The 27,400-nt window shown below is 36.9% G+C and overlaps 1 protein-coding gene across 4 annotated transcripts in view; it reads right to left on the bottom strand.

Moving 5' to 3' along the window:
- The window catches only part of UBE2D2 (ubiquitin conjugating enzyme E2 D2), a 100,135-nt gene that overhangs the window by 10,069 nt on the left and 62,666 nt on the right, over window positions 1-27,400 (bottom strand). For all 4 annotated transcript variants that reach the window (XM_037801861.1, XM_037801865.1, XM_037801864.1 and 1 more), the window contains 4 exons: window positions 15,993-16,056; window positions 394-425; window positions 237-314; window positions 47-152 (listed from right to left, as the gene is read on the bottom strand). In XM_037801861.1, coding sequence (XP_037657789.1) covers window positions 47-152; window positions 237-314; window positions 394-425; window positions 15,993-16,056 — 280 coding nt within the window. The remainder of the gene's footprint in view (window positions 1-46; window positions 153-236; window positions 315-393; window positions 426-15,992; window positions 16,057-27,400) is intronic.

Here is a 27,400-nt window from a genome sequence, read left to right as displayed (position 1 = left end):
CAAAACAAAGTTGCTTTATATTGGTACCAAACACCCATTCTATTACCTTTTGAAATAGTTAGTGCTGGAGACCACTGTGACCGTAGAATATCAAGACAAATGCTGCCGTTACTGTTAATATTTGGATGGTAAATTCTTGTTGTAAATGCAACCTATAGAAAAAGGAAAACTTTCTGTAAGCTGGTTTATTAGTATCATAAAAATCACATAAAAAGCAATTACCACATCTCAATTACCTTAGGTGGTTTGAAGGGGTAATCTGTTGGGAAATGAATTGTCAAGAAAAATACTCCACCCTGGTAGGGACTGTCATTCTGTTGATGACAAGAAAAGTGGGATTAAAATGAGTAAATAATTTAAACTACTTATTCAGAAATTAATCTGAATACTTACTGGCCCCATTATTGTAGCTTGCCAATGGAACACTGAAAAAGAGCAACAACAAAAAGTCACCATGTAGCAGTATCCACACTGTACCTATAAACTGTAACATCCAATCACTACTCCCCATTTAAACCCAGTACATTTATAAGTAATCTGATGAGTCCTGGGCAGGATGAGGAACTCAATCAAGTGTGAGTTTGAAGAGAAAAGAAAAATGACTAAAATTATCTACAACTTCAGTAAGCTACCCAGTGAAAGAGTATTTAGCGTAAAGCATCATGAAAACTCATGTGAGGGAGACAAAGTTCTTGACAAAGCCCAAATTTCTACCTATAAAATAAAAAAGCATTTCCTTACCTCAAAGGGCAAAAATTAGAAGCAAAAGATTTAAATCTGAAGTATTATATCATTACTCCATACAATTATATATAATGTACTTCTTTTACAATGCGGGTAACAGGAGAACCGTAACTTCAAGGTAGACACTCAAATGAAGAAAGACTGATTTTTAGGTTTTATATAAATGTAGATATGTAATTTCTAACAGCTCTCATATGTAGGTCTTCAGAATTACTGGGCCCTCAATAAAAAAGAAAACATCAGCTGAAAGCCCATGCTTTATTACAAGCTCTAGGGATAATCCCAGTAAGTTATAAGCTTGTTTAATATGTAAACCTTTCCTTAAACTACAGAAAATGGTACTTATTCCATTTTAAGGTGGTGCCACAAGCTACAGCACAGAGATCATTAAGTCAGAGTTTTCACTTATAAGTAAGCTACTCAGTACTTAACATCCATGCTAGGATCTGGGCAAATTAAGGGAAGTTGTCACTGAAATTAGATCTGAACACCCAAACAGGTAATTTCTGTCACAAAGCAGACACATGTGAAGACTAAGAAATCATATGAAAATCCATTGGATGTTAGTCCAAGTTCTAAAGTTCTTTTTACTTTACTGTCCCTGTGGCTGATCCACCCCTCACCGAGGCATGAGTCAACAAAAAGCAGCCTGTTTATTCAGAATTTAAAAGGTGCAAGATAGTATTGCTGACACTCCCCTTCCTAGATTACCCATCATCAACACTTAGAAAAATTCCTCAAACTTTCTGCCACACAACTTTTTTATGGATTAATTAGCTAAGGATAAATATTAAGTTAAATAGCTAAGGAAAAAGCCACTTTGAGCCACTAAGATTGGTTTAGTCTCTGACAAAAAGTCCCATAAAAAGCCCCCAAAGTCTTGTTTAGAGAAAAAGAGAATCTCAATCTGTTTTTATTATCACAAACACACTGACAAACGGACTAGATAAAACATACCAATAAATGGAGCAAACAATCCCATCACAAGGCTGACAACACTATCAGAAAAAAGGATGATTATGCTACGGGTCAAGGGAACTGTTTAAAGTCTTGCTCTTCCACTTAATTCTTTTACATTACTTACATTTCTGAGTGGCTGAAAATGAGAGGATATAACTACACCTGCATTCCTGATCAAATCATATCAGATAATTAGAAGAAAGTACTTTTATTATAGAAATACTGAACCACACATTTAACCATTTTAGGTCCTAACTGTTTTTTCCTTCTAATCTTTTTAAGATTAATCCTTTTAAGGAAGTTATTAGGAAAATTTAAATCAGAGCTAATTCTTAGCTAAAATATTTCTTTTAGCATCATTACTTATTCTTCTTACTAACAGATAACAAATCATGCTTTATGCTCTATATTAAAACCTATTAAAAACTAGACAACCTTGAACATCCAAGAGGCCTGGAGCAGCAAAGCTGACAAGCTGGCAATTAAAACATTTACAATTTTGTAAAGGATATCCTTCCTAACAGAAGATGAGGAAAGATAAATATTTTCAAGTAATACTACAATCTCTTTCACATCTAGCGCTCTAGAAAATTAAGACATCCTAGTGTATTTAAGTAAGATTTTTACATTATTGAGATCTCTTACAAACAACACCAACAGGTTATTTCATATGGAATTTATATCTATTAGTAAGTCTTGATTAATATTCACCAACATAACTAAATATATGTAAACCATTGATATTCAAAGCTCTAAATAAAAATCCATTAACACTTAATTGCTAACACTTCAACTTAATTGTTTTCACTGTTACAAATAGCCAAATTTTGTCACCACAAAAATGAACTAAAACGTAAGAGCTAGAAGAGAGAGGAAAAAGAAGGAAATTACTAATTGTAAGGCAACAGAAACTGATGATATTTAAATTTCTTATAGAATGACTAGAGATAAACTAAAAACACATTGAGATAAATTTAATTAACTAAACCATTTGAAGAACCATCATTTAAATCTTTACTTGAGTATTCTAAGGTGCTGGTTAAATATAAGAATACCCATTGGAGTTACTGGTTTAGGGTCTCCCTTTGGGACCTCCTAGGCTCAACTTTTCTAGGAACAGTATAACGAGGGAAGAAGGCAATGAGAGAATATCTAACCTGCCTCAAATTACAATGTTTCCAGACATTTGCACACCGAAGTTCACAGTGGCATTATTCACAATTGCCAAAAGATAGAAACAACCCAGGTGTCCATCAACTGAGAAATGGATAAACAAAATGTGATATATACATACAATGGACTATTACACAGCTGTAAGAAGAAATGAAGCCATGGTGCATGTGACTACATGGATGAACCCTGAGAACATTATGCTGAGTGAAATAAGTCAGACAGAAAAGGAAAGACATTGTATGACCTCACTAATATGAACTAAATATAACTAGGGAACTCATGGTGTTACTATCTAGAACATAGGTCATCAAGATAGAAGGAAGGCAGAGTATGGGGAGCTGATGCTTAATTTGTGCCGAATATGTAATAAGGTTGATTGTAAATGTTTGTAAATGGATGGAGATGATGGTAGCACACTACAGTGAGTGCAATTAACAGTGATGATATGTGGGTGCGTTTGTGGTTGAAAGGGCAAGTTTAGGTCATGTATATCACTAAAAGGAAAGCCAGAGGATGAAACAAGGGACTGTATAACATAGTGAACCCTCTTGAGAGTGAATATGTTCTAGAACTGATTGTGATGATGAATACGCACACTGTGAATATACTAGAAGACACTGACATAAACTTTAGATGGATTGTATGATAGGTGAATTTATTTTAATAAAATTGCTTTTAAAAAAATTACAATGGTTTTGTAAATGTTTCAAGAATTACTAGAGGTTCCAAGTAGAAAGAATTCCAGAAATAGTTACTGGATGAAATACTTGGCCAAAGCACAAAATACTGTTATAACAAAAACCTTTCAATTACGGATCAATCTTAGGAGCTGTTCAAAATAAAAATTCATGGTACTGAAATGAAAGCTGTTTAATAATTAAAAAAAAAAAGGGAAAAGAACAACAACAACAACAACAAAAGACCACTACCACCCTTACACAAACTGAAAGGTATAACCTGTTTTATGAGAATTTAAATATGAAGTTCACAGCTCATAGTACTCTTTAATATTCTGGATGAAGCCTTGAGGTTAAAAGGGATAGTGAGAGTATTTGTTACAGTTTGAGAATGAATCTCAGGAGACATTTATTTGAATGTATAGCTCTCTAGAGAGTTACAGTCACCAAATGTTCAAAACAAGAGAAAAAAACCAGATAATATGACCAATAAGCCTTCAGTTTACTTCCTTCAGAAGTGTACTTCTTCCTGTTTGCCAAATTTTTGCAGAAGGGTGGAAAAAGTTTTAATGGTCCATTAAAGTCTGGACATTTTTTATTAAAACACAAGTTTCTAACCTTTTTATCAGGTCAACTGATTTCTGACAAGGGTTTTTGTCAAGAGTTTTCATGAGGTTGACTGATTTTTGACAAGTTAAGATCAACTTTTCATGGCCAATTGATTTTTGACAAGGATGTCAAGTACATTAAACGGAGAAAAAAATAGAGTCTTCAACAAATAATGCTGGGGAAAAAATGACTGTCCACTTGCAAAAGAATTTAAAAAGAATTAAAGTGAGTACATAAAAGATATACAAAATTTTACTCAAAATGGATCAAGGACCTAAATGTAAGAGCTAAAATCATACAACTCTTAGAAAACAAACATAGGGGAAAAGCTTGAAAACTTTGGATTTCTTAGATATGTCACCAAAATCATGAACAACAAAAGAAAAAATTGGACTTGATCAAAATTAAAAACTTTTGTGCAAAGGACATTATCAAAAAAGTTGAAAAGATGACCTACAGAATAGAAGAAAATATTTGGAAATCATATATCTTATATGGGTTTAATATCCAGAATATATTAAATAATTCCTACAACAGAGACAAAAATCCCAATTTAAAAATGAGCAAAAGATCTGAACAGACATTTCTTTAAAGAAAGTATACAAAAGGTGAATAAACACATGAAACATCATTAGCTCAACATCATTAGCCACTAAGGAAATGCAATCAAATCCACAATTAGATACTACTTCACACCCACTAGGAGGGCTATTATTTTTTAAAATGTAAAATAACAAGTGCTGGCAAGGATGTGGAGAATTGAAAACTTCAGACATTTTCGATGGGAATGTTTACCACTGCTTAATGGGTACCAAGTTTCTCTTGGGGTGATTACTGGTGATGGACAGTAGCGAAGGTAGCATAACACTATGACTGTAATTGATGCCAGTGAATTGTACATTTAAAAATAGTTATAGGGAGAGGCGGGGCAAGATGGCAGACTGGTGAGCTGTAAGTTTTAGTTACTCCTCCAGGAAAGTAGGTAGAAAGCCAGGAACTGCGTGGACTGGACACCACAGAGCAATCTGACTTTGGGCATACTTCATACAACACTCATGAAAATGTCGAACTGCTGAGATCAGCGAAATCTGTAAGTTTTTGCGGCCAGGGGACCCGCGTCCCTCCCTGCCAGGCTCAGTCCCGTGGGAGGAGGGGCTGCCAGCTCCGGGAAGGAGAAGGGAGAACTGCAGTGGTAGCCCTTCTCGGAAACTCATTCTACTGATCCATACTCCATCCATAGATAGACTGAGACCAGACACCAGAGAATATGAGAGCAGCCAGCCCAGCAGAGAGGAGACAGGCATAGAAAAAAAAAAAAAAATAACACGAAAAACTCCAAAATAAAAGCAGAGGATTTTTGGAGTTCTGGTGAACACAGAAAGGGGAAGGGCGGAGCTCAGGCCTTGAGGCGCATATGCAAATCCCGAGAAAAGCTGATCTCTCTGCCCTGTGGACCTTTCCTTAATGGCCCTGGTTGCTTTGTCTCTTAGCATTTCAATAACCCATTAGATCTCTGAGGAGGGCCCCCTTTTTTTTTTTTTTTTTTTTAATCCTTTTTTCTTTTTCTAAAACAATTACTCTAAGAAGCCCAATACAGAAAGCTTCAAAGAATTGCAATTTGGGCACGTCAAGTCAAGAGCAGAACTAAGAGAGCTCTGAGACAAAAGGCAATAATCCAGTGGCTGAGAAAATTCACTAAACACCACAACTTCCCAAGATAAGGGGGGTGTCCGCTCACAGCCACCATCCTGGTGGACAGGAAACACTCCTGCCCATCGCCAGCCCCATAGCCCAGAGCTGCCCCAGACAACCCAGTGTGACGGAAGTGCTTCAAATAACAGGCACACACCACAAAACTGGGCGTGGACATTAGCCTTCCTGCAACCTCAGCTGATTGTCCCAGAGCTGGGAAGGTGGAGCAGTGTGAATTAACAAAGCCCCATTCAGCCATCATTTGAGCAGACCGGGAGCCTCCCTACACAGCCCAGCAGCCCAGAACTGCCCTGGGGGGACGGCACTCACCTGTGACATAGCACAGTCATCCCTCAACAGAGGACCCGGGGTGCACAGCCTGGAAGAGGGGCCCACTTGCAAGTCTCAGGAGCCATACGCCAATACCAAGGACTTGTGGGTCAGTGGCAGAGACAAACTGTGGCAGGACTGAACTGAAGGATTAGACTATTGCAGCAGCTTTAAAACTCTAGGATCATCAGGGAGATTTGATTGTTAGGGCCAACCCCCCCTCCCCGACTGCCCAGAAACACGCCCCACATACAGGGCAGGCAACACCAACTACACACGCAAGCTTGGTACACCAATTGGGCCCCACAAGACTCACTCCCCCACTCACCAAAAAGGCTAAGCAGGGGAGAACTGGCTTGTGGAGAACAGGTGGCTCGTGGAAGCCACCTGCTGGTTAGTCAGAGAAAGTGTACTCCATGAAGCTGTAGATCTGATAAATTAGAGATAAGGACTTCAATAGGTCTACAAACGCTAAAAGAACCCTACCAAGTTCAGCAAATGCCACGAGGCCAAAAACAACAGAAAATTATAAAGCATATGAAAAAACCAGACGATATGGATAACCCAAGCCCAAGCACCCAAATCAAAATACCAGAAGAGACACAGCACCTAGAGCAGCTACTCAAAGAACTAAAGATGAACAATGAGACCATAGTACGTGATATGAAGGAAATCAAGAAGACTCTAGAAGAGCATAAAGAAGACATTGCAAGACTAAATAAAAAAATGGATGATCTTAAGGAAATTAAAGAAACTGTTGACCAAATTAAAAAGATGCTGGACACTCATAGTACAAGACTAGAGGAAGTTGAACAACGAGTCAGTGACCTGGAAGATGACAGAATGGAAAATGAAAGCATAAAAGAAAGAATGGGGAAAAAAATTGAAAAAATCAAAATGGACCTCAGGGATATGATAGATAATATGAAACGTCCAAATATAAGACTCATTGGTGTCCCAGAAGGGGAAGAAAAGGGTAAAGGTCTAGGAAGAGTATTCAAAGAAATTGTTGGGGAAAACTTCCCAAATCTTCAAAACAACATAAATACACAAATCATAAATGCTCAGCGAACTCCAAACAGAATAAATCCAAATAAACCCACTCCGAGACATATACTGATCACACTGTCAAACACAGAAGAGAAGGAGCAAGTTCTGAAAGCAGCAAGAGAAAAGCAATTCACCACATACAAAGGAAACAGCATATGACTAAGTAATGACTACTCAGCAGCCACCATGGAGGCAAGAAGGCAGTGGCACGATATATTTAAAATTCTGAGTGAGAAAAATTTCCAGCCAAGAATACTTTATCCAGCAAAGCTCTCCTTCAAATTTGAGGGAGAGCTTAAATTTTTCACAGACAAACAAATGCTGAGAGAATTTGCTAACAAGAGACCTGCCCTACTGGAGATACTAAAGGGAGCCCTACAGACAGAGAAACAAAGACAGGACAGAGAGACTTGGAGAAAGGTTCAGTACTAAAGAGATTCGGTATGGGTACAATAAAGGATATTAATAGAGAGAGGGAAAAATATGGCAAACATAATCCAAAGGATAAGATGGCCGATTCAAGAAATGCCTTCACGGTTTTAACGTTGAATGTAAATGGATTAAACTCCCCAATTAAAAGATATAGATTCGCAGAATGGATAAAAAAAAATGAACCATCGATATGTTGCATACAAGAGACTCATCTTAGACACAGGGACACAAAGAAACTGAAAGTGAAAGGATGGAAAAAATATTTCATGCAAGCTACAGCCAAAAGAAAGCAGGTGTAGCAATATTAATCTCAGATAAAATAGACTTCAAATGCAGGGATGTTTTGAGAGACAAAGAAGGCCACTACATACTAATAAAAGGGGCAATTCAGCAAGAAGAAATAACAATCGTAAATGTCTATGCACCCAATCAAGGTGCCACAAAATACATGAGAGAAACACTGGCAAAACTAAAGGAAGCAATTGATGTTTCCACAATAATTGTGGGAGACTTCAACCCATCACTCTCTCCTATAGATAGATCAACCAGACAGAAGACCAATAAGGAAATTGAAAACCTAAACAATCTGATAAATGAATTAGATTTAACAGACATATACAGGACGTTACATCCCAAATCACCAGGATACACATACTTTTCTAGTGCTCATGGAACTTTCTCCAGAATAGATCATATGCTGGGACATAAAACAAGCCTCAATAAATTTAAAAAGATTGAAATTATTCAAAGCACATTCTCTGACCACAATGGAATACAATTAGAAGTCAATAACCATCAGAGACTTAGAAAATTCACAAATACCTGGAGGTTAAACAACACACTCCTAAACAATCAGTGGGTTAAAGAAGAGATAGCAAGAGAAATTGCTAAATTTATAGAGACGAATGAAAATGAGAACACAACATACCAAAACCTATGGGATGCAGCAAAAGCAGTGCTAAGGGGGAAATTTATAGCACTAAACGCATATATTAAAAAGGAAGAAAGAGCCAAAATCAAAGAACTAATGGATCTACTGAAGAAGCTAGAAAATGAACAGCAAACCAATCCTAAACCAAGTAGAAGAAAAGAAATAACAAGGATTAAAGCAGAAATAAATGACATAGAGAACAAAAAAACAACAGAGAGGATAAATATCACCAAAAGTTGGTTCTTTGAGAAGATCAACAGGATTGACAAGCCCCTAGCTAGACTGACAAAATCAAAAAGAGAGAAGACCCATATAAACAAAATAATGAATGAAAAAGGTGACATAACTGCAGATCCTGAAGAAATTAAAAAAATTATAAGAGGATATTATGAACAACTGTATGGCAACAAACTGGACAATGTAGAGGAAATGGACAATTTCCTGGAAACATATGAACAACCTAGACTGACCAGAGAAGAAATAGAAGACCTCAACCAACCCATCACAAGCAAAGAGATCCAATCAGTCATCAAAAATCTTCCCACAAATAAATGCCCAGGGCCAGATGGCTTCACAGGGGAATTCTACCAAACTTTCCAGAAAGAACTGACACCAATCTTACTCAAACTCTTTCAAAACATTGAAAAAAATGGAACACTACCTAACTCATTTTATGAAGCTAACATCAATCTAATACCAAAACCAGGCAAAGATGCTACAAAAAAGGAAAACTACCGGCCAATCTCCCTAATGAATATAGATGCAAAAATCCTCAACAAAATACTTGCAAATCGAATCCAAAGACACATTAAAAAAATCATACACCATGACCAAGTGGGGTTCATTCCAGGCATGCAAGGATGGTTCAACATAAGAAAATCAATCAATGTATTACAACACATTAAAAACTCGAAAGGGAAAAATCAATTGATCATCTCAATAGACGCTGAAAAAGCATTTGACAAAATCCAACATCCCTTTTTGATAAAAACACTTCAAAAGGTAGGAATTGAAGGAAACTTCCTCAACATGATAAAGAGCATATATGAAAAACCCACAGCCAGCATAGTACTCAATGGTGAGAGACTGAAAGCCTTCCCTCTAAGATCAGGAACAAGACAAGGATGCCCGCTGTCACCACTGTTATTCAGCATTGTGCTGGAAGTGCTAGCCAGGGCAATCCGGCAAGACAAAGAAATAAAAGGCATCCAAATTGGAAAAGAAGAAGTAAAACTGTCATTGTTTGCAGATGATATGATCTTATATCTAGAAAACCCTGAGAAATCAACGATACACCTACTAGAGCTAATAAGCAAATTTAGCAAAGTAGCGGGATACAAGATTAATGCACATAAGTCAGTAATGTTTCTATATGCTAGAAATGAACAAACTGAAGAGACACTCAAGAAAAAGATACCATTTTCAATAGCAACTAAAAAAATCAAGTACCTAGGAATCAACTTAACCAAAGATGTAAAAGACCTATACAAAGAAAACTATATAACTCTACTAAAAGAAATAGAAGGGGACCTTAAAAGATGGAAAAATATTCCATGTTCATGGATAGGAAGGCTAAATGTCATTAAGATGTCAATTCTACCCAAACTCATCTACAGATTCAATGCAATCCCAATCAAAATTCCAACAACCTACTTTGCAGACTTGGAAAAGCTAGTTATCAAATTTATTTGGAAAGGGAAGATGCCTCAAATTGCTAAAGACACTCTAAAAAAGAAAAACGAAGTGGGAGGACTTACACTCCCTGACTTTGAAGCTTATTATAAAGCCACAGTTGCCAAAACAGCATGGTACTGGCACAAAGATAGACATATAGATCAATGGAATCGAATTGAGAATTCGGAGATAGACCCTCAGATCTATGGCCGACTGATCTTTGATAAGGCCCCCAAAGTCACTGAACTGAGCCATAATGGTCTTTTCAACAAATGGGGCTGGGAGAGTTGGATATCCATATCCAAAAGAATGAAAGAGGACCCCTACCCCACCCCCTACACAAAAATTAACTCAAAATGGACCAAAGATCTCAATATAAAAGAAAGTACCATAAAACTCCTAGAAGACAATGTAGGAAAACATCTTCAAGACCTTGTATTAGGTGGCCACTTCCTAGACTTTACACCCAAAGCACAAGCAACAAAAGAGAAAATAAATAAATGGGAACTCCTCAAGCTTAGAAGTTTCTGCACCTCAAAGGAATTTCTCAAAAATGTAAAGAGGCAGCCAACTCAATGGGAAAAAATTTTTGGAAACCATGTATCTGACAAAAGACTGATATCTTGCATATACAAAGAAATCCTACAACTCAATGACAATAGTACAGACAGCCCAATTATAAAATGGGCAAAAGATATGAAAAGACAGTTCTCTGAAGAGGAAATACCAATGGCCAAGAAACACATGAAAAAATGTTCAGCTTCACTAGCTATTAGAGAGATGCAAATTAAGACCACAATGAGATACCATCTAACACCGGTTAGAATGGCTGCCATTAAACAAACAGGAAACTACAAATGCTGGAGGGGATGTGGAGAAATTGGAACTCTTATTCATTGTTGGTGGGACTGTATAATGGTTCAGCCACTCTGGAAGTCAGTCTGGCAGTTCCTTAGAAAACTAGATATAGAGCTACCATTCGATCCAGCGATTGCACTTCTCGGTATATACCCGGAAGATCGGAAAGCAGTGACACGAACAGATATCTGCACGCCCATGTTCATAGCAGCATTGTTCACAATTGCCAAGAGATGGAAACAACCCAAATGTCCTTCAACAGATGAGTGGATAAATAAAATGTGGTATATACACACGATGGAATACTACGCGGCAGTAAGAAGGAACGATCTCGTGAAACATATGACAACATGGATGAACCTTGAAGACATAATGCTGAGCGAAATAAGCCAGGCACAAAAAGAGAAATATTATATGCTACCACTAATGTGAACTTTGAAAAATATAAAACAAATGGTTTATAATGTAGAATGTAGGGGAACTAGCAGTAGAGAGCAATTAAGGAAGGGGGAACAATAATCCAAGAAGAACAGATAAGCTATTTAACATTCTGGGGATGCCCAGAAATGACTATGGTCTGTTAATTTCTGATGGATATAGTAGGAACAAGTTCACAGAAATGTTGCTATATTATGTAACTTTCTTGGGGTAAAGTAGGAACATGTTGGAAGTTAAGCAGTTATCTTAGTTTAGTTGTCTTTTTCTTACACCCTTGTTATAGTCTCTTTGAAATGTTCTTTTATTGTATGTTTGTTTTCTTTTTAACTTTTTTTTTCATACAGTTGATTTAAAAAAGAAGGGAAAGTTAAAAAAAAAAAAAAAAAAGAAAAACAAGGAAAAAAAAAAAAGATGTAGTGCCCCCTTGAGGAGCCTGTGGAGAATGCAGGGGTATTCGCCTACCCCACCTCCATGGTTGCTAACATGACCACAGACATAGGGGACTAGTGGTTTGATGGGTTGAGCCCTCTACCATAAGTTTTACCCTTGGGAAGACGGTTGCTGCAAAGGAGAGGCTAGGCCTCCCTATATTTGTGCCCAAGAGTCTCCTCCTGAATGCCTCTTTGTTGCTCAGATGTGGCCCTCTCTCTCTGGCTAAGCCAACTTGAAAGGTGAAATCACTGCCCTCCCCCCTACGTGGGATCAGACACCCAGGGGAGTGAATCTCCCAGGCAACGTGGAATATGACTCCCGGGGAGGAATGTAGACCCGGCATCGTGGGACGGAGAACATCTTCTTGACCAAAAGGGGGATGTGAAAGGAAATGAAATAAGCTTCAGTGGCAGAGAGATTCCAAAAGGAGCCGAGAGGTCACTCTGGTGGGCACTCTTATGCACACTTTAGAGAACCCTTTTTAGGTTCTAAAGAATTGGGGTAGCTGGTGGTGGATAACTGAAACTATCAAACTACAACCCAGAACCCATGAATCTCGAAGACAGTTGTATAAAAATGTAGCTTATGAGGGGTGACAATGGGATTGGGAAAGCCATAAGGACCAAACTCCACTTTGTCTAGTTTATGGATGGATGTGTAGAAAAGTAGGGGAAGGAAACAAACAGACAAAGGTACCCAGTGTTCTTTTTTACTTCAATTGCTCTTTTTCACTCTAATTATTATTCTTGTTATTTTTGTGTGTGTGCTAATGAAGGTGTCAGGGATTGATTTAGGTGATGAATGTACAACTATGTAATGGTACTGTAAACAATCGAAAGTACAATTTGTTTTGTATGACTGCGTGGTATGTGAATATATCTCAATAAAATGATGATAAAAAAATAAAAATAAAAAAAATAAAAATAAAAATAAAAAAAATAGTTATAAAGGGAAACTGTATATATGCTATCACAATAAAAATTTTAAAAACAAAAACATGGTGCTGAGGGATTTGAGAACCAAGACAGCCAAAGGCAGCTCGAAAAGTTTTCTCTTATCCAAGTTTCTCTCTTCCTCCTAAGATTAAATTCTGCCTCCTTATAACAAAAGTAAGATAGAAGTATACTTAGCTATCCAATAACAATGTTTTATCCTTATTTGTCAGGAAAATCTGAGCATATTATTTTACAGTAATTTATCAAAACATTCTCACATGGTCTCAAACACCTACAAACTTTAAATGTAATTCTTATCAGCAAATAATATCTAGATGACCAGGTTTAAAGAAGTTATACCACATTCTAAAATTGATTTATTGTGGTGATGAATGCACAACTATGGGATGATACTGTGAGCTACTTTGGATGGACTGTGTGGTATGTGAATATATCTCAATAAAATTGCATTTTAAAAAAAAGTTATACTGTCTCTAAGGAATAGATGGCCCTTATTCTCTTTGAGAAGGTAGTACTGTGTTGCCAGTTTAGTAGCAAATAGCCAAAGATACTCCAAAGTTGAATCAAAAGACTAGGAGTTAGGAGAGTAGGAGTTAGAGAGAGGTTATCTTTTCTTTCTTCTTTTTTTTTTAAAGAAGCTTTGTTTGAGATATAATTCACATACCATACAATTCAATGGTTTTTAATATATCCACAAAGCTGTGCAACTATGACCCCACAAAAAATGCCATAACCATTAGCAGTCATCCTCCATTTCCCCAATCTCAGCGCCATGCAACCATGAATCTACTGTCTATCCATGGATTTGCCTATAATAGATATTTCATATAAATGGAATCATACAATATGTGATTTTTTAAGTCTGGCTTCTTTCACTCAGCATAATGTTTTTAAGGTTCATCCATGTTATAGCATATAGCAGGTACTTCATATTCCTTTTTACTGATAACTAATATTTCACTGGGCTGACAGACCACATTTTGTTTACACTCATCAGCTGATTGACATTTGAGTTGTTTCCACTTTTTGGCTATTATGAATAATGCTTCTATGAGCATTCATTCACAAATTTCTGTGTGGGAAAATGTTTTCATTTCTTGTGAGTATATACTTAGGAGTGGAATTGTTGGATCATATGGTCACTCTATATTTAACCTTTTGTGGAACTGCTAAACTGTTTTCTACAGCACTTTCACTGTTTCACATTCCTACCAGCAATGCATGAGCGTTTCCATTTCTCCATATCCCCAGCAACACTTGTTATTATCTATCTTTTTTATTTATAACTTATAACCATCCTAATGAGTGTCAAGCAATATCACATTGTGGTTTTCATTTGCATTTCCTTGATGACTAATAATGCTGAACATCTTTTCATGTGTTTTCTGGTCCTCGTCTTTGGAGAAATGTCTATTTGGATCCTTTGACCATTTTTTAATTGGGTTGCCTTTTTGTTGTTGAGTTTTAAGAGCTCTTTATGTATTCTGAATACACATCCTCTATCAGACACATAATTTGCAATAACGTTCTCCCATTCTGTGAACTGTCTTTTCACTTTCTTGATGGAGTCCTTTGATGTACAAAGTTTTAAACTTCCATGAGTCCAATTAACCTATTTTTTCTTTTATTGCTTGGGCTTCAGGCGGAGTTTTATTTTAACTCTCCACAGTAGCAATTTTTTCTATTTAAGAAAGGAATGTGATGGGGCTAACTATGGTGGAAGAAAAGCAAAGGCAAACTACTTTAGCTTACTAAAGATAACTTCAAAAATGAAATATAATGCTAGAATCCAAACACTTTTAATTAGGGTTAAGATTTCCAGCCCCCTCTCACATTTGAGGAATTTACCTAAAACAAAATCACTTTATCAACTGGATGGAAAGACTGACACAGGTGGACCATAATAACAAAATTACAATCAGAAAAGCATTAGAATCAGAAAACCTAAATATGGGTGCACTTTGGGAACTTCCATGAGCCTCTAACTGGATAGATTAGTCTCTAAAATTGAGTTTAAAATTTCTACCCCACACAGCTGAAAGGGTTGTGAGGCTTAAATGAATAATGTATAGGAACACAAACCATTTTCTAAGGTTTAGTACTCATCCTGTCCTGTTTGGTACCACAAACGATAGCTTAGTTACTGATGTTGGACAGGTTAAATATAATAATGTCAATTGCTTTTTCCATCACATGTACTCAATCTCATTATTTGTAACATCTCTCTGCTTTATCTATAAAGCTATTCTTTTAAAAGGGCCTTACTTTGATTCGTAAGGATTAAGCTGACAAAATAAAACATTCTTAAGAAAAATCTGGAAAAAATAATTTTATTAAAAACTAATCCAACCTTATACTTATGTTTTGTTTTGATCTGTAACTTCTCTTACACAAATATTTCTAAGTACGCTTTTTTTTTTCTATTTGCTTACTTTTGTGTCATAGGGCAGTCTTATTCAAATATCCTCTCTACAAAATGCTAGAAGAAAGTGGTATGGGGGAAAGCTGTGTTGAGACAAAGTGGAATTAAAAAAACCTATTATCCAACTCTTGTGCTAAAATCATCTAATAAATTATATTAGGCAAGATTAATCAAATGAACAGGATATTAAACATAAATAAATTATATCTTCATTGCAAGTATGAACTAATGGAAAGGCAGAAAGACAAAAGCAGGCACACATATCATCATCTTTAGTATCATCTTACTTAAAGGACAATAGCTAGTTGTAGGTAAAAGCTCAAATAGTTCACCCTCACAAAAATACCCAGAAGTATATGAAGAACAGGTAGGAAGGGACCAAGAAAAGTATACAAATAATGCCTGGCAAAAAAATGTTTAAAATGTAATATACCCAGAAGATAATGAGATGCACACAACTGCATCTTTCATGGGCAAGTAAGGGTAAACACTGTCTCTTCCCTATAGCACAATTATCTCTCCACACAAAATAACCTTAAGAGATGTATATTCATCTGTCCCAGAGTTCCCCAGAGGCAGGCTGTTATGTTTCATCATTCCTTTTAAATACTTACTATCATCTCCAACAGGACCTGCTGAACACTGAGCTGGGGGGTCCCGTGCCAGGTCGTTCAATTCCTTAAGAAAGACGAAAGAAAATAAATTTATTCAACACAAATTTAACTTTTATCCATTTGCATTATTATTCTCTGTCTTACCACCAGGGAAGACACCAGGTCTTTTAAAAGCATTCCTTCAAAGTCAGAAGTAGATTGGTGAAACTTTAAATTATTTCAGATTCTTGAATTTAAGTGTATGATTCAAAAAGTAAATCATTTTTGCTTTGTTCAAAGTTCAACAGATAAATAAGGAAAGGAAGGTAAACAGGTATTATGTAATACAAAGCCACAAAGACTGTCTTAAAGTAAAAAATTCATTTATTATTTTTCAAAAAAGATTCAAGGCCAATTTTTATACCCCCAGACTACTAGGCTATACTTGGGACAAGCTCTTCAAGTCATGAATGTTCCAAATCATATTGGACCATCTGAAAAGATGTGTATATGTTTTCAGCTCATGTCCTCTATCAGGGTTCCTAAGGTAGTAGGAAAAAGCTAAAAAATATATATTAAAAAAGCTCACTAATGTAACAGAATCTATCACAAAGCTTTATAATCAGAGACTTACCAACTGGTAGTAATGCTCTACAACCAGATGCCAGTTTCCTTAGCCATTTTAGCCCAAGTAAAAGCCCACAAACTTGAGATTTTTTTAATGGGTAGGGATGCCTGAGAATCACAAGGCAGGAAATCATGCAATATCTCCCTGTTCCCTCAGCATGCTCTGGGGAAGAACCAATTTCAAATTATATTTTAAAACTACAACAGTAAAAACAATAAAATCTAATACCTTAAAAGTACAATAAAAACTATTTAGAGTCTTATTAATAGGTTGTAAAAAGGTCTGATTTTATTATTCTAAATATTACAGGTTTTTAATCTGCAACACATATTTGTTCAATAAGTCACTTCCTCAAAGTTAACCTCTTCAACCACCCATTTAGGGTCATCAATTATACTGTTTTAATCTATTTGTAAATGTGGAGTACAGGGCATAAAGTACAGAACTTTTTTAAAAAAAAGGCTCAGGATTTAGATGAAAAATACATATTTACTTTCTCAAGTATCTCAAGTTTTAGATTTTGTGCCTCCGTACAACAGTTTCCCTGCTCATCTTAAGAAACAAAATAATGGTCTACTGTACAATTCCCATTCCCAAATGCCATTTGTAATACGGGTCAGTATATCTAGATCACTTGCTTTATTAATACTGAAAAGTTATCTATTCTTTTTGGCTGCTACAGCAATAACTTGCTACTAAAATATAATCTGAATTTAACAAGCTATTCTGAAGTGCTGCCATGTTTAATAGTAGAATTTTCTTGTGATTTGTCCTTAATCTTTTACTCCTTTCAAATTGACTCACCTTTTTCCATACCATTTGAGAGCTAAGATTTATCTAAACTGAACATAAGAGTCATCAGTCCATTCATAAGCAAGTATGATACAATGAATTTTAAAAACCTAACCCAAACTTAGGCTAATACAACACACTCATTCAACACTTCATTGGTGCAAGACAGATACAGCCTGGAGGGAACTGGAGGGGACCGACTAGAAAGGGATATAACGAAAATCGGTGGTGGGGGGAGGCGATGGAAATGTTATGTAAGTATTTTGTTACAGATTGCATGACTGTGTGTACGTTTGTCAAAACTCAAACCGTACACTTAAAATTTGTGAATTTTTAATAATATATCTCAATACAGTTGTTTATTTAAAAAAGCATATATCCCTTCATCTTCATATATGCATAAAATATCCCTGAAAAGCACAACAAACTAGTTAACAGTAGTTGCCTCCAGGTGAGAAGGATTGCTTTGAGGGTGAGAATGGAAACTATTTCTATTCCTTTTATTCCTTATGAATGTTATAACAAGTGTATGTATTGCCCATTTGAAAAAATAAATTACTCTTTCTGTCTTTAAATCTGGATTAAAATAAAATAGCTATTAAAAGCTGTCACCATTTGAAGGATAATCTAAATAGTGAAAACCTAGTTAGACTGAATAAACAAACATACAACCTACAAAATTGATGTGTTTACATCAAGATGAAAACTGAAGTTGAATCTTAAATAAAGGCACTGATTTACACAAAACACTCATGCAGAAAAAATACTCTAACGTATCAGGTTGTTTTTAAAAAAGGTTTAGTTTCCTAAATGATTGTAGTGCTGAATGCATAACTATGTGATTATAACAAAAACCACTGATTGTACACTTTGGAAGGATTGTATGATAAGTGACTACAACTGCTAAAATAAAAAAAATAGGGTTTAACAGCTTTGTAATTTGGCTGTATACCTATAGCTTCTATTTTAAGAAAAACTGTATTCAGAATAATCTTGTATATCATACATTATATATTACTGAGCTAGGACAAAGCCTAAAACCAAGGAATTACTTTGTTCATTTAAAAACTTCTTATCTGTAAAGAAAAGAGTGATAGGGAAATAAAGTATATAATTAAATTTAGAAAAAAGAGGAGCAGAGGAATCTTGACAATTACGGTAAAAAATCCTCAATTTCTAAAATGATTTTATATTCTAACCTTCTAATCCAAACAAAAATTAAAAATAAATGTCTTATTTGGGGAGCAAACTATTTAACTGAAGAGCTCTGAATTAAAAAAATTATTTGTTGCTGTATACTCCCCTCGTTTCTAGGTATATAGCAGAACTAAAACCTTTGAAGATTAAGAATTATACTTTTGATCCTCTGCAACTTTCCTAAGTTTTTCCCATCTGTTGAAATAGCTCCCAAATTTTATACCAATTAGTTTAATTATTTTTCAAGTAAGGTTTAGCTTGCTATAAACTTATTTTTTATTTTTTTTATTTTGAAATAAATTCAAAGTTACATGAATAGTTGCAAAAACAATGCTAGCCCCATATACAGAATTCCATCATACCCTGACCCCCCTCCCCTGATAGCTCAATCCACCAACTTTAACATGCTGTCACATCACTATTTCTTTCCCTCCCTCCCTCCCTATCATCCAACATATATTTCTCTGTCTTCTGAACATATGAGAGTTAGCTGCACACATCCTTGAACATAAACTATAATTCACATATGTACTTCCCATGAATAAGAACATTCTTTTATGTAATTCCATTAAGCAAAGCTAAGAAGTGTAAGAGATTCAACAATGATACAATGCTTACATTCTATATTTCCTTTTCCTTACTTTTCCAACTGTGTCCCTTCAAGCCACCTGTTCTCCACCCTCCAATCCCATCCAAGTTCATCCTTAGCATTCAATTGTCGTCTAGTTAGACTGTCTTTTTTTTTCTTTTTTCAATTGTGGAGACATATATACCACCTAAATCTTCCCATTACACCCCCTCCCTAGCCTTCCATTAGTGGGATTAATCACATTTAGAATGATGTTATGCTCTTTCCCACCATCCATTACTAGAAATTTCCCTTCACCTCAAACAGCAACCCTACCACTCCTTTCTTAACTTCCCATTGCCCCTTCCATTTCTCTTAACCCAAACTCTACTTTCCATCTCCATGGTTATATTCTCTGATAATGTCTTTGTGTTTACTGTGGGGCTTAAAATTAACCTCTTAAATCCCTATCAATCTTGTTTTTCTTTGATACTGCCTTCACTTCAATAGGGCACAAAAACTGTGTTCCTATACTTCTTCATTCCCCCACCTTTATATAGTTGTCTAAAATTACATATTTTACATTGAGATCAAAGCCACTGATTTGTCCTTAGATTTTGTGTATTTTTTATCATGTAGGAAGTAAATACTGGAGTTATAGTTCAAAAATTATTGACTTCTATTTGTATTCCATTGTGTTTAGAGAATGTTCTTTGAGTATATTCAATTTTTTTTTTTTTTTTTTTTTTTTAATTTCTTGAGGCTTGTTTTATGTCCCAGCTTATGGTCCCTTCTGGAGAAAGATCTGTGATCACTAGAGAAAAATGAGTATCCTGGTGATTTGGGATGTAAGGTACTATATATGTCTGTTAAAATTCTCTCTATCTCCTTCTCCTTTCCTTGTCTCTCCGCCAGCAGGCTCCCCTCAGAATCTGAAGTAGGGTAGGTCTTTCATTGGCAAAGTCTCTCAGCATTTGTCCGTCTATGAAAAATTTAAGCTTTCCCTCAAATTTGAAGGAGAGTTTTGCTGGATAAAGTATTCTTGGTTGGAAATTTTTCTCTCTCAGAATTTTAAATATGTCATGCCACTGCCTTCTCGCCTCCACGGTGGCCACTGAGTAGTCACTACTTAGTCTTATATTGTTTCCTTTGTATGTGGTGAATTGCTTTTCTCTTGCTGCTTTCAGAACTTGCTCCTTCTCTTCAGTATTTGACAGTCTGAGTAGAATATGTCTTTGGGTGGGTTTATTTGGATTTATTCTATTTGGAGTTCGCTGGGCATTTATGCTTTGTGTGTTTATACTGTGTAGAAGGTTTGGGAAATTTTCCCCAACAATTTCTTTGAATACTCTTTCTCGACCTTTACCCTTCTCTTCCCCTTCTGGGGCACCAATGAGTCTTAAGTTTGGACGTTTTACTTTATCTATCGTATCCCTGAGATCCATTGCGATTTTTTCAATTTTTTTCTCCATTCTTTCTTTTGTTCTTTCATTTTCTGTTCTGCAGATTCCTAGGACACTGAGATGTTGTTCAGCTTCCTCTAGTCTTGTATTGTGAATATCCAGAGTCTTTTTAATTTGGCCAACAGTTTCTTTTATTTCCATAAGATCTTCTATTTTTTTATTTACTCTTGCAATGTCTTCTTTATGCTCTTCTAGGGACTTCTTTATGGCACTTATATCCTGGGCCATGGTCCTCTTGATGTCCTTTAGATCCTTTGCCATGTTTTCATTCTTTGATTGTAGTTCTTTAATTAATTTTGCGAGGTATAACGTTTCCTCTGAAATCTTGATTTGTGTGTTTGGAGCTGGATTCTCCATATCGTCTGGTTTTATCATATGCATTAAGATTTTCTGTTGTTTTTGGCCTCTTGGCATTTGTTTTGTTTGATAGGGTTCTTTCAAGTTGTATCAAAAAAGAAGGATATCGATCTAACTTTTCAGAGACACAGTTTGGCGACGTACACTTTCTCAAACTAACCAGCAGATGGCATCTGTGAGTCACCTATATCCCTCAAGTCAGTTCTGAACCTTTTTTCCACGGAGTATGGGGAAACGATTCCTGTGTGTTCAGCTGGAGAATTCAGCCTGGGTGTGCCACTGGAGCTGTCCACCGGGGATGTGAGGCGCGTGCATGGGTGGTCAGGGAGGGAGGGCAGTTCTCTCTCGGTGTCGCACAAACCACCGGATTCAGCACAGCGCCCCCGGGCTCTCCGAGCGGATCCCCCCTCCCAGCCGCGATCCTCCCTCAGCTGAGAGAAAATGCCGTGCTATGTCATCAGTGTGCGCTGTCCCCCAAGGGAAGCCCCGGGCCGCCGGGCCGCGCCCCGGGGCTCTCAGCTAGTTTCAGAATGCTGAATGTGTGAGGATGTCTTTACTGCAACGCCTTGCGGGCTGTGAGCAGCTGAGGTTTTCTCCACAGAGAGAGAATGAGAGACAGAAAATCTCCCAGGTTCATCCGTCAGCCAGATATAGCACCCGATCCTCTGGGCTCCCTATCCTGTGCTTCTCCCAAGGTCAGTTGTCACCAAAAGCCTCTGTCTGCTTGTTGAGGATTCGCTGTCTGTATTGAGCAGTTAATATTAAAACCTCACTTGGAGCTGGGCTGAGAAAGTGCACGGTGCGGCTTCCGTGAGGGAGGGGCTCTCAGCTCTAGGTTCTTGGCTCTCAGCACGGGTCCGCAGTTTTACTTACAGATTTTATGGTGTGATCTCGGGCATTCCTCCCAATTCATGTCGGTGGATGTTGAGTGTACAGTCACGTTTGTCTCCCCGCTGTTATTCCAGGTTATTTACTGGTTTTTTGTTCATTTATGAACTGTTCTGGGGGAGACTAAGTCTTCCACTTCTTTCTATGCCGCCATCTTCCCCCCTGAATCACTATAAACTTTTTTTTTTTTTTTTTAAATTCAGTTTTATTGAAATATATTCACAAACCATACAGTCATCCATGGTATACAATCAACTGTTCACAGTATGATCATATAGTTATGCGTTCATCACCACAATCTATTTCTGAACATTTTCCTTACATCAGAAAGAATCAGAATAAGAATAAAAAATAAAAGTGAAAAGAGAATACCCAAACCATCCCCCCATCCCACCCTATTTGTCATTTAGTTTTTACTCCCATTTTTCTACTGATTTTTTTTCAATTTTTTAACTTTGTTTATCAAAAAATTAAAAACAAACAGGCAAACAACAACCAAAAAAACCCCACAACATTTCAAACAAAGCAATGGATTAAGGAAAACAAATAACCTAAAATAACTACTTTGCTTCCAATATGTTCCTACCATACCCCAAGAAAATTAACAACCCCTAAGAAAACAAAGGAATAAGAGAAAAAAAAAACCTAAAATAACTCTATTGCTTCCAACATGATCTTACTATATCCAAGAAAGTTTACAAACCATAATCATTCCTGAGCATTCCCATAACATTGAGATTACCCTCCATAGTTTATCTGTTCTTATTAGATTATCATTCCCCCTCCACTAATTGGTATCTCTAGGTCCCCTACATTCTACAGTATAAAACATTGTACATTTTTCACAGAATTCACATTAGTGGTAACATACAATATCTCTCTTTTTGTGCCTGGCTTATTTTCCTCAGCATTATGTCTTTTTTTTTTTTTTTTTTTTAAATCTTCATTTTATTGAGATATATTCATATACCACGCAGTCATACAAAACAAATCGTACTTTCGATTGTTCACAGTACCATTACATAGTTGTACATTCATCACCCAAATCAATCCCTGACACCTTCATTAGCACACACACAAGAATAACAATAATAATAATTAGAGTGAAAAAGAGCAATTGAAGTAAAAAAGAACACTGGGTACCTTTGTCTGTTTGTTTCCTTCCCCTATTTTTCTACTCATCCATCCATAAACTAGACAAAGTGGAGTGTGGTCCTTATGGCTTTCCCAATCCCCTTGTCACCCTCATAAGCTACATTTTTATACAACTGTCTTCGAGATTCATGGGTTCTGGGTTGTAGTTTGATAGTTTCAGGTATCCACCACCAGCTACCCCAATTCTTTAGAACCTAAAAAGGGTTGTGTAAAGTGTGCGTAAGAGTGCCCACCAGAGTGACCTCTCGGCTCCTTTTGGATTCTCTCTGCCACTGAAGCTTATTTCATTTCCTTTCACATCCCCCTTTTGGTCAAGAAGATGTTCTCCGTCCCACGATGCCAGGTCTACATTCCTCCCCGGGAGTCATATTCCACGTTGCCAGGGAGATTCACTCCCCTGGGTGTCCGATCCCACGTAGGGGGGAGGGCAGTGATTTCACCTTTCAAGTTGGCTTAGCTAGAGAGACAGGGCCACATCTGAGCAACAAAGAGGCATTCGGGAGGAGGCTCTTAGGCACAACCATAGGGAGGCCTAGCCTCTCCTTTGCAGCAACCGTCTTCCCAAGGGTAAAACCTGTGGTAGAGGGCTCAACCCATCAAACCACCAGTCCCCTATGTCTGTGGTCATGTTAGCAACCATGGAGGTGGGGTAGGCGAATACCCCTGCATTCTCCACAGGCTCCTCAAGGGGGCACTGCATCTTTTTTTCTTTCCTTGTTTTATTTATTTATTTTTTTCTTAACTTTAACTATAAACTTTTAAATACATTTCCTACTAACTTTTTTTTTTAATCTCTGGAATAACACTTCTAATGCAGACATACACAAGGATAATAACAGTGTCTTATGCTATTCCTTAATAGCAATTTTCCAAAGGATTAGTCCTTATTAAAAATGGACCACTATTAAATAAAATGGAACACTAAAACTTCCAAAAGTCTCAGACATTTCTGTATTACAACACCAAAGCAAAATGAAAGGAACCGTTCTACTTTTTTGGGAGAAAGGATCCTGCAAGGGATATGTACATTTCTCTTTTATCGTATCCCTAAGTATTCAAGCTAGGCCATTAGTTGGTTAAAATTAATGCTTCTTTTGCACTTAAAAAAAAAAAAAAAAAAAGACCCTCCCTCCTCAATCTTAACTAGAAAGCATGGAAAAGAGATTTGTTTCACTGTTTTGATCTTCACCCTATGGGAAAATGCAAGAGGTTATAAACAACTTTCTAGAAAAACTGCTCTAAAATCAAGCTTTAATAGTTTTGAAATCAAGTTTTAATAGTTTTGAATACTGCTACACAAATCAAGGGTGTTTGGTGATGATAATCAGATAAGAAAAGACTTAACAGAGATTATGATTAACTGAATTATAATATTACAGTCAGTGGCGAGACAGACCTATTCCCAGTTTTACTAAAACAACAACCACCACAACCACCACCACCAAACAAAAAAGCAAGATACAAAGTACCTAACTCAAGGATATGCTGTTAGTAACCAGCAGCATACTGACTTGGCAACTTTAGTCCAGAATTGAAATGATAGAAACGTACAATTTAGAAATGTTTGGGAGTCTAAATGTTGCCCAGGAATTGGGCTGAACCTCTTTTATGATTACTGAACTGCAAAGAAAGAACAACTAAACCAGCAGATTCCAAAACCAGGATCCTGGCACAACAGCAGCAGCATCACCTGGAAATTTATGAGAAATATAAATTATCAGGCAATACCCCAATCAGAAACTACTGAATCAGAAACTTTGGAATGGATGGAGCCTACCCATCTGTTTTATTTTTATTTTTTTTATTATTATTTCTAATCTTCATTTTATTGAGATATATTCACATACCACGCAGTCATACAAAACAAATCGTACATTCCATTGTTCACAGTACCATTACACAGTTGTACATTCATCACCTATATCAATCCCTGACACCTTCATTAGCACACACACAAAAATATCAAGAATAATAATTAAAATGAAAACAATTAAAGTAAAAAAGAACACTGGGTACCTTTGTCTGTTTGTTTGTTTCCTTCCCCTATTTTTCTACTCATCCATCCATAAACTAGACAAAGTGGAGTGTGGTCCTTATGGCTTTCCCAATCCCATTGTCCCCCCTCATAAGCTACATTTGTATACAATTGTCTTCGAGATTCATGGGTTCTGGGTTGTAGTTTGATAGTTTCAGGTATCCACCACCAGCTACCCCAATTCTTTAGAACCTAAAAAGAGTCATATTCCACGTTGCCAGGGAGATTCACTCCCCTGGGTGTCTGATCCCACGTAGTGGGGAGGGCAGTGATTTCACCTTTCAAGTTGACTTAGCTAGAGAGAAAGGGCCGCATCTGAGCAACAAAGAGGCATTCGGGAGGAGGCTCTTAGGCACAAATATAGGGAGGCCTAGCCTCTCCTTTACAGCAACTGTCTTCCTGAGGATAAAACCTATGGTAGAGGGCTCAACCCATCAAACCACCAGTCCCCTATGTCTGTGGTCATGTTAGCAACCATCGAGGTGGGGTAGGCCAATACCCCTGCATTCTCCACAGGCTCCTCAAGGGGGCGCTATATTTTTTTCCCTTTTTTTTAAAACTTTTTTTTTTCTTTTTTAAATCAACTGCATAAAAAAAAAATACAATAAAAGAACATTTCAAAGAGACCATAACAAGGGAGTAAGAAAAAGACAACTAACCTAAGATAGCTGCTTTACTTCCAACCTGTTCCTACTTTACCCCAAGAAAGTTACCTAATATAACAACATTTCTGTGAACTTGTTCCTACTATATCCATCAGAAATTAACAGACCATAGTCATTCCTGGGCATCCCCAGAACGTTAAATAGCTTATCTGTTCTTCTTCTTCTTTTTTTTTTTTTTTAAATCTTCATTTTATTGAGATATATTCATATACCACGCAGTCATACAAAACAAATCGTACTTTCGATTGTTTTCAGTACCATTACATAGTGGTACATTCATCACCCAAATCAATCCCTGACACCTTCATTAGCACACACACAAAAATAACAAGAATAATAATTAGAGTGAAAAAGAGCAATTGAAGTAAAAAAGAACACTGGGTGCCTTTGTCTGTTTGTTTCCTTCCCCTATTTTTCTACTCATCCATCCATAAACTAGACAAAGTGGAGTGTGGTCCTTATGGCTTTCCCAATCCCATTGTCACCCCTCATAAGCTACATTTTTATACAACTGTCTTCGAGATTCATGGGTTCTGGGTTGTAGATTGATAGTTTCAGGTATCCACCACCAGCTACCCCAATTCTTTAGAACCTAAAAAGGGTTGTGTAAAGTGTGCGTAAGAGTGCCCACCAGAGTGACCTCTCGGCTCCTTTTGGATTCTCTCTGCCACTGAAGCTTATTTCATTTCCTTTCACATCCCCCTTTTGGTCAAGAAGATGTTCTCCGTCCCACGATGCCAGGTCTACATTCCTCCCCGGGAGTCATATTCCACACTGCCAGGGAGATTCACTCCCCTGGGTGTCCGATCCCACGTAGAGGGGAGGGCAGTGATTTCACCTTTCAAGTTGGCTTAGCCAGAGAGAGAGGGCCACATCTGAGCAACAAAGAGGCATTCAGGAGGAGACTCTTAGGCACAACCATAGGGAGGCCTAGCCTCTCCTTTGCAGCAACCGTCTTCCCAAGGGTAAAACCTGTGGTAGAGGGCTCAACCCATCAAACCACCAGTCCCCTATGTCTGTGGTCATGTTAGCAACCATGGAGGTGGGGTAGGCGAATACCCCTGCATTCTCCACAGGCTCCTCAAGGGGGCACTACATCTTTTTTTTTTCCTTGTTTTTCTTTCTTTTTTTTTTTTTTTAACTTTCCCTTCTTTTTTAAATCAACTGTATGAAAAAAAAGTTAAAAAGAAAACAAACATACAATAAAAGAACATTTCAAAGAGACCATAACAAGGGAGTAAGAAAAAGACAACTAACCTAAGATAACTGCTTAACTTCCAACATGTTCCTACTTTACCCCAAGAAAGTTACATAATATAGCAACATTTCTGTGAACCTGCTCCTACTATATCCATCAGAAATTAACAGACTATAGTCATTCCTGGGCATCCCCAGAATGTTAAATAGCTTATCTGTTCTTCTTGGATTACTGTTCCCCCTTCCTTAATTGCTCTCTATTGCTAGTTCCCCTACATTCTACATTATAAACCATTTGTTTTACATTTTTCAAAGTTCACATTAGTGGTAGCATATAATATTTCTCTTTTTGTGCCTGGCTTATTTCGCTCAGCATTATGTCTTCAAGGTTCATCCATGTTGTCATATGTTTCACCAGATCGTTCCTTCTTACTGCCGCGTAGTATTCCATAGTGTGTATATACCACATTTTATTTATCCACTC

The sequence above is a fragment of the Choloepus didactylus genome, chromosome 13, assembly GCF_015220235.1.
Source record: "Choloepus didactylus isolate mChoDid1 chromosome 13, mChoDid1.pri, whole genome shotgun sequence".
NCBI classification, from domain to species: Eukaryota; Metazoa; Chordata; class Mammalia; order Pilosa; family Megalonychidae; genus Choloepus; species Choloepus didactylus.
This window is presented reverse-complemented; position numbering and strand designations above follow the sequence as displayed.